This window comes from Musa acuminata, chromosome BXJ3-7, assembly GCF_036884655.1.
Source record: "Musa acuminata AAA Group cultivar baxijiao chromosome BXJ3-7, Cavendish_Baxijiao_AAA, whole genome shotgun sequence".
Lineage (NCBI taxonomy): Eukaryota > Viridiplantae > Streptophyta > Magnoliopsida > Zingiberales > Musaceae > Musa > Musa acuminata.
This window is the reverse complement of record NC_088355.1, coordinates 12163232-12171224: the sequence shown is the minus strand read 5'-3', so window position 1 is coordinate 12171224 and position 7993 is coordinate 12163232. Positions and strand designations below refer to the sequence as shown.

Genomic DNA, 7993 nt, shown 5'->3' with positions numbered 1-7993 from the left:
GGGCCCCGATGTCCCCAGCCGCGGGGTTCAGCACCAAAAGGGCGCAAGCAAGGAGGGAAGAAATCAAGACGAAGGTTCACACTGAGTCAACCCGAGTCAACAAACCCGCGATGCAACTCCGCACCGTCCGATGTGCTTTACGAACCGGCTTCTTGTGAACAACCCGAGAATCGATACCCTCTTCCTCGTCCTTTGCATTACGTCAAACAAAATGAGGGCGTCCAAGTCAACAGAAGGTGTTTACAGCGTCGGTCGGCATCCTCCGTATCGATCATGTGTGAAGTGTGTTAACTATGGGAGAAGGAACGAAGACTCCCGCGTTGATTACATCCTCCTCCTACGCAACTGCCCTTTCATAGGAAGATAAGGAGAAGAAAAGATTGATCCTTATCTTACGTGAAGAACATGTCCCTCGTCCTCCACCTCAAGTCCTCCCATTTCACGTAAGAGAGATGCGACATAGACGATCCTCGTTCGATGCATCAAATGTTGGATTACAAGAGACGCAACAAGTGGAACGCGGGCCTGTGACCGCCGGGGTAGCAGGAAGAACATTGACCTGCACCTGAGAGTCTTGGTCTCGCTTTCAACAAGCCGGAATGAACTGTTGTTGACTGGCATCAATGTGTTTTGCTAAATAGTGGCCGGTGTTCGAGACTTGTTCTTTACCAGCTCATGAAGGGATGACTTTTCGACGAGTATTGACTAGCAGAAAGCGAAGTGAGTACATGAATACCATGACAGAGAATAATTCTTGGAACAAAGAACAAGTGGCAAGTCTTTTTGCCTTTACCTTTGCCTTATTCTTGTGGGAGACTTGGAAAGCTAATCTTCTTTTTCTTCTTGTCAAACATACTTTCATACTGATTTCGGCAGCTAAATTAATGGAGGATGGATTGATAAGAATCTTGAGATTCACACTGATTTCTGCACCCGCTGGGAAATGGATGGACATTAATCTTTTGCGAGTTCTAAGTAGTTTCAGATGCCCATAATTTTCCGAGGGGACAGATGCCATCTGTTTCATCTCAACAAAGGACATCTCCATGTTTGAAAATAGAATGGAACATATCATATCATGTCATGTCACTGTAGAATATTTAGGGCGTTATTGTTGACGACTGCATCATCAAATCAAATCTACATCTATCCTCTCTCTCTCTCTCTCTCTCTCTCTCTCTCTTAAGAAAAAAAAGGAAAAAGAAAGAAAACTGCAACTAATGGCCTCCATCATTGACACCAGTGGCCACAGTATGTCGTACTCTTCTATCCCCATACACACATATACACATGCATGTAGTATGATTAATTGAGTTATATTGAAACGATTCAGAGGGTTATGAAAGAAGCCAGGAAGGATGAAAGTTACAGGTAAGAAAGAGAGAAACCACAGAAGGCACCTTTAAGAATAATGTAGCGAAAGGAACCATTGGGGTATTCTATCAAGCAGATGAAAAGCTTAATTTGTTTTGTTCTAGGAAAGGGCTTAATGCGTATGGAATCAAAGGCAAAAATGCTGGAATTGCATATTTCTTAGTGTCTTTATGTTTTTATTTCCCTTTAATGTTTTACTAAAGCATATTAAAAAAAGAAGAAACCAAGATTTCAAAGCTTCTGTTGGCTCAAATAGGTGCCCATCAATGGAGTCACACGTCTCTTCAATCTATTGGCTCAAAGGAATTACAAGTCTCTTTTATCTAAAACAGTTGGCATTGATACTGACTCTAGTGATAGGACACAGGGTGTTGTCGGAGCACCAAAGACGTCGGCCCCGATTTTGGGGGCATCATGCAACCATCACATCTCATCACATCTTCAATTTCTGATGTGAATTCGTGGTCCTTGATTTGCTCCAATAAATTGCGCCAGTACATCATGTCCCATTCTCCAGCATCACGGATGACTCCCATGCCCACTCAAGATCCAGATCCGATATATGGATCCGAAATAAACATACCCGATAAGCATGCGGAATACGAGACCAAAGAGATCGGGTGCGGCGAAGGTTCGCGAGAGTACTTCCGGGTGTGAGCACCCGAAGGTGCGGGACCCACGTGTGGGGACACGTTGGTCTCACGCGGATGGGTGGACCTCCTTCGTCTATCAGTTTCTCCTTCGCGGAAGCGCACGCGCAACACCCCGCTTTGCTCGAAGCGTTCGTTACTTCCTCCTCGGCCTCTCTCTCTCTCTCTCTCTCTCTCTCTCTCTCTATCTATCTATAAATAGTAGCTCCCTGTGGTCCTCTTCTGCCCCTCCCACCACCGAACGGCAGCAATGGACGACATGGAGGCCGAGTACAGCCACTACTGGGAAACCAAGAGGTTCATCGACTCGGAGGAGTTCGAGAGGTCCTTCTTCACTGCCCACCTTCCTCCTCCCTCTCCTTTGTTCCCCACCTTGAGCTATCTCTGAACTGCATCCTTGTGCATTATACCCCCCTCTGTTCCGCTCTCCTGTTTCTTATCTCTTCAGCTATGCAAGCAAAACTAACCAATCATTTAAGGGAAATTGATTGCTTCATGAAAGTGATCTTGTCTGTCTGCTGATTGCTAGTTTCAGCACAAGAGAGAGAGAGAGAGAGAGAGAGAGAGAGAGAGAGAGAGAGAGAGATCCATAACAAACGACATCAACTCTGCATCTTTGATGTCAGTGATGCCTCTTGCCCTTTCCCACTCGTGGCTTCCCAGGAAAAAGGACCACGGTGTTGAGGTTCCACCTGAATTGGAGAAGTGGTTGTTGGTCAACAGCATGAGATTCTTTCTTTTTATTTCCCTTCCTTTAGGAAATCCACTTGACTTCTCTTTCTTCTGAGAAAATTCCTCCTTTTCGGTGTTTAATTCATGAATGAATCATCTAATCTTGGCAAAGTTCTCTTTGTTCACAGCTGGGGGTTTGAGGAGGCCATATCAGGTGGCTACTACGATTCCAGCTCCCCTGAAGGCACCACATCCTCGGCCACAGTGAAGAACATTGCTATGGAGAGGAATCGCAGGAAGAAACTCAACGAAAAGCTTTACGCGCTCCGGAGTGTCGTCCCCAACATCACCAAGGTAGGCAACTACTCCAAAAGAACGACAAAAGGACGCTGGAGCTCTGTGGTCTATTGGAATTTGACTACGGTTCTCACTGCAACTCATTTCATTGTGATCTGTGGATTCAGATGGATAAGGCGTCGATCATAAAAGACGCGATCGATTACATTCAGCAGCTTCAAGAGCAAGAAAGGAAGATGATGGCAGAGATGTCCGAGCTTGAGCCGCTCAGAGAGGAAAAGATGTCGATGGGTGACTTCGAGTATGATGTTGTACCCTTCATGCAGCAGAGAAAGAAGAAGAGAACTCCAAGGAGCTCGTCGGCTCCGGGTTCCCCGACCTCCTTTCCCATCGAAGTACTGGAAGTAAGCTCCCTCTCTCTCTCTCTCTCTCTCTCTCTCTCATGTTGAGGTCAAACCATGGTTAGTCTTGTCGATGGAATTTGATTGTTTCGGGTGGTGTGGCACGCAGCTCAGAGTGAATGAAATGGGCGAGAAAACGATGGTTGTGAGCATCACCTGCAACAAAAAGAGAGACACCATGATCAAGGTGTGCGAGCTTTTTGAGTTTCTCAACCTCAAAGTGATCACAGCCAACATCACCAGTGTCTCCGAAAACCTGTTGCACACTCTGTTCGTCGAGGTACTCTCTCTGTCTATTTTTCCACTGTGTTGTGTGTGATAGTGCCTGTCATGCTATATATACATACATGTACGTGTATATGTGTATATAAGTACGTCCATACATGTTCGTACATTATAAGTTGGCCAGTCATGGATCCATCCAAAACAGTAAGGTATCGCCGTCTCATATGTCATCTGAGTTTGGTGCCCTTTCAGCATGCGAGAGGCTCACCTTTGATCATTGGGTGTGTTGAATCTTACAGCCCACGTTATCAACATGGAGAATTGCAGTGACAGGGGAGTCAAAGTTGACTTTTGCATGGCAGCTGAATCTTCCCACCATGTTTAGCTCATTTATCACATGACTCTTCCTCTCTGATCTCTTCTTTCTTTTATTCTGCACACACAACATGTGGTCTGAAACCGTGTTGTTCCACATGCGCTATCTATCTCTTGTGTGATTTCTCCTTTTATTTTTTGTTTTAGTTCGTTGTTGCTCCTACATCAACAGTAGAACAGATGTGGCTGTCACCATAAGGAGCATAAATTCCACTACAAAAAGAAGAAAAAGATGACTTGCTTCCACACCAAGGCCTTTCACATGGTTGAAAAGGATCTGCTTGGCACATTTAAATCCTTGAACAAGTGGATGATTTCTTGTCTTTGTCGTTAGAACAAGTGGACAGCATGACATGTGGATGGAGAAGTTGGAATCTTGTTTCACCACTCTCAGCAATTAAACATGAGCAATGAATGAATCAATCAGTTTCATCCAAAGAAAAAGAAGTCAGCTTGCTGAACTAATGAGCTATTTGTGTTGCAGACTGATGAAATGGACAGTGCTCAACTGAAGGAGAAGATTGAGGTTGCCATTGCAGAGCTTGATGTCCCAAAGAGCCCCATAAGTTATGTGACTTATCAACAAGAAGGATTTGATGAAGCCATCTTCCTTCAGTAACACCTACTTGCTTCTGCTCTACCATGCAGCAATCCACAAGGATAAGTTCTTTGTCTAGCTAATAACACCTGGTTCTTTTTCCAGCCTTCCTCTCATGCTGGGACCAGATGGTTGTTTAGTATTAGAGGCAGGTATAGGGTGCTCAACGTCACAGTAGTTAATTTCTATGATGTCAACTTTGGTGCTGAATCTAAGTAATGCAGTGATGATCCTTTGGCTAATATGCAGTACATGCAAGCTTTTCAGTTTGTGATCCTTTGGCTAATGAGAGCAACTCAATTTACCTCGAGCAAAAAGAAACAAGAATCAATTTAGCTCTTGATTGACATGTTAATTTAGCTAATAGCAAATTCTTTACCTCAGAGCTAACTCAAATCTATATCTTGTTTGATATGTTCAAACTTAAACCACATCTAAAGAGTTCAGCAGAGCATAATACAGATCAAATTCAATAATTGGTTAGAATCTGATTTTAATGCTTGGTTTTCCGATAGTATATCTCAATATTTTGATTTGGATAGAACTTGCTATGGTGGAGATCTCTATGTTGCTGTGTTTCTGAGTTCCACTTTATCTGCAACCAGCTTATGAGTAGGGGAGATCAAAAGTGACTCCTAAGAATCCAAATGATGACGCTACCTGACATCAATCACTCTTCCAAAGAAAACTATGTTGTCGATCCAGCAAATGAATTTGTGAGATCCCTCACTATTAACCCTATATCCTGTGACAGGTGTGCCTTTGGAAGAAGTTCCTACACACATAGAATGACTAAACCATATAGTTAAAATGGGGTTGGTCTTAACCCAAGAAAGACATAGGAAACTTATTAACTTCCTACAATTGAATTCAGAAGTATTCACATGGTCAACTAGTGATATATACAAATAGCTCGAATTGACCCTAGTGTGACCTAACATTAACTTTATCTATATTACTTTCTCTTGTGTTAGATCGAATCAGATACAAATAGCTCTAGCTACCCCAATTCCGATCATCTTTAATCTGCCCATTCATTAACCACAAGGTAGAGTTAGGCATATGTTCATTAAAGTCATAAATATTAGTTACATCATGATATAATTGATTTACATCACTCCTTATTTACCTCACTCTTGATAATAGCACATCTCGCCAAGCCATAAACTTCAAAAGTTTAATCCCGACCATTAAGATACTATAAAAGAGGAGGTTAGAAAACTCTTCCAAGCTAGGTTCATCCACGAGGTCCACTACCCAAATAGTTTGCTAATGTGATCCTAAATTCAAAGAGTAATACAAAATGGAGGATGTATTTTGATTACATACATCATCAGTGGTCCAGAACACGAGCTATTATCTTTCATGGATGTGTTTTCCTTTCCCAAATTAATCGGTTGGTCAACTCTTGAACATAGAGCTATTAGCTTTCGTGGATGCTTTCTCTGGATATAACTAGATAAAGATAACACTAGAGAACAAGGGACATATAACTTTTATCATTGAGAAAGGTTTGTACTACTATATGGTCATACCATTTGGATTCAAGAGTCCATGAGCAACATATCAAGAGATGGTTAGTAGAATGTTTCAGTATCAAGTTCGGAAGAATATAGAAGTTTATGTGGACGACGTATTAGTGAAGAGATGCAATATCGACATACACTTTAAAAAAGCCAACCTTGGGGAAACAATTGCTATTATAAAAAAATTGAATATAGTTAAATATGACTAAGTGTGCATTGGGCATAAGTTTGGAAAAGTTTCTAGGTTTTATGATACATCCATATAGAATAGATACAAAGCCAGATAAGGTCAAGACTATTATCAACATGAAGCCCCCATGCTTCATTAAGGAGGTTAAATAGTTGATAGGTTGAATCCCTGTGCTTAGTTGATTTTTATCTCGGACAAGAGATTGGTGTTTTCCATTCTTTAAAATCCTAAAACTTGAAGGATTTTCAATGAACCAAGTCGTGTTAATGAACATTTGATATACTTAAAGATATTTGATGACTCGTCTCCGACTTTTTAACCCTTAGGAGAAGATTTATACTTATATTTATCTATAATTTCAGTGGCCATAAGCTTAATATTGATTTTGGAAGAGCAGCAAATCCAAAGGCATATATATTACACTAATCATATACTCCAAGATGTGAAAATTCGATATCTCAATTTTGTAATGCTGACCTATAGGTTAATCCTAACAATCAAGAGACTTCGTTTGTACTTTTAGGCTTATCATATCATTGTCATGATAGATCAATTGATGTACTAGAGTCCTTTTTAGTCTGATACCATAAAAAGGCTCCTTAAATGAGTAATTAAACTATGTTAATTTGATATTTCTTATAATTCGAAAACCATTATTAAGGCATAGGCCCTTGTTGACTTTGTGGCAGGCATGACATTCGCCAAGGAGACAATTGAAGATGATAAATGCTAGACTTTGCATGTGGATGAGTTAGCCATGTAAACAAGAGGGGGAGTGGGTCTTGTCTACAAAGTTCATAAGGAGAAGTATATGAGCTTGTACTCCATTTCGACTTATAGGTTACCAATAATAAGACAGAATATGAAGCACTTTTGTCTGAAACTCACTTATGGGCATGAGAATACAAACTCCCAACTCATCGTCAACCAAATCAACAACATATATGAGGCTTGTGACGCCATCATGACATTATACCTCATATAGGCAAGATAGATAATAGTCGACATTTCAACATTTAACATTAAACAAGTCCCAAGAAAGGATAATATAACAGTAAGTACTCTTTTCAGACCACTTCTACTATCCAGAGGAGTCACCACTAAGATCTTAATTCAAAGAAGCATACACAAGGATCAAGTAGCAAACACTATCTTGGAGGCCACTTAGATAGGAGATATTAAGAGATATTTAAAAACTAGGGTCATTCTTGATGAGTCGACCAAAGCAAGAAAAATGCATATGAAACAAACTTGGTATTTATTGAATCTCAAATTTTGATGATAAAATCAATTAATAAAGTTATGGTTTAATGAGCGTTTGAGTGACACATGACTAACTTCAATCATAGAAAGACAAATCGATTGAAATAGAAAGAATTAAACGTTAGGCTAGAATGGATCATGTTAGAGATTGGACGTCGAACTAGAAGATTGATCGACGTGCCAAAAGATAGACTTTATGCCATGAGTTCGACATCAAGTCAGAAGGATCAGACATTATACTAAGAAAGATCGGATGTTGCAAGAGGTCAATATGCTAATGGAACTAGCAATACGTCGAAGGAAAGGATGATGTGTCGAAGGTTCAAATGAAGCACTAGATGAACCAATGACATGCTGGACAACAAAGGATTCATGCTTGTAATCATTTGTATCTTGATCGAAGTAGTTTAGATGATAATTGA

At 40.8% G+C, this 7993-nt stretch overlaps 1 protein-coding gene across 2 annotated transcripts; it reads left to right on the top strand.

Moving 5' to 3' along the window:
* Positions 1–2191: 2191 nt before the first annotated feature.
* Positions 2192–4834, top strand: LOC103991930 (transcription factor bHLH35). 2 transcript variants are annotated; one of them, XM_009411475.3, is made up of 5 exons: positions 2192–2348; positions 2885–3050; positions 3161–3397; positions 3504–3674; positions 4479–4834. In XM_009411475.3, the coding sequence occupies exons 1-5, from the start codon at positions 2275–2277 to the stop codon at positions 4611–4613; spliced, it is 783 nt and encodes a 260-aa protein (XP_009409750.2). In that variant the 5' UTR covers positions 2192–2274; the 3' UTR covers positions 4614–4834. The 2 variants fall into 2 exon arrangements, with proteins under 2 accessions (XP_009409750.2, XP_065015029.1); XM_065158957.1 differs by lacking the exon at positions 4479–4834 and adding an exon at positions 4142–4225.
* The last annotated feature ends 3159 nt before the right edge of the window (positions 4835–7993 follow it).

Excerpts from the sequence above, each read along its gene's own strand:
- LOC103991930 (XM_009411475.3), top strand. The coding sequence starts at position 2,275 with ATGGACGACATGGAGGCCGAGTACAGCCACTACTGGGAAACCAAGAGG. Across the intron at positions 3,398-3,503 it reads TTCCCATCGAAGTACTGGAA|CTCAGAGTGAATGAAATGGG; the intron begins GTAAGCTCCCTC and ends TGTGGCACGCAG. Across the intron at positions 3,675-4,478 it reads TGCACACTCTGTTCGTCGAG|ACTGATGAAATGGACAGTGC; the intron begins GTACTCTCTCTG and ends TTTGTGTTGCAG.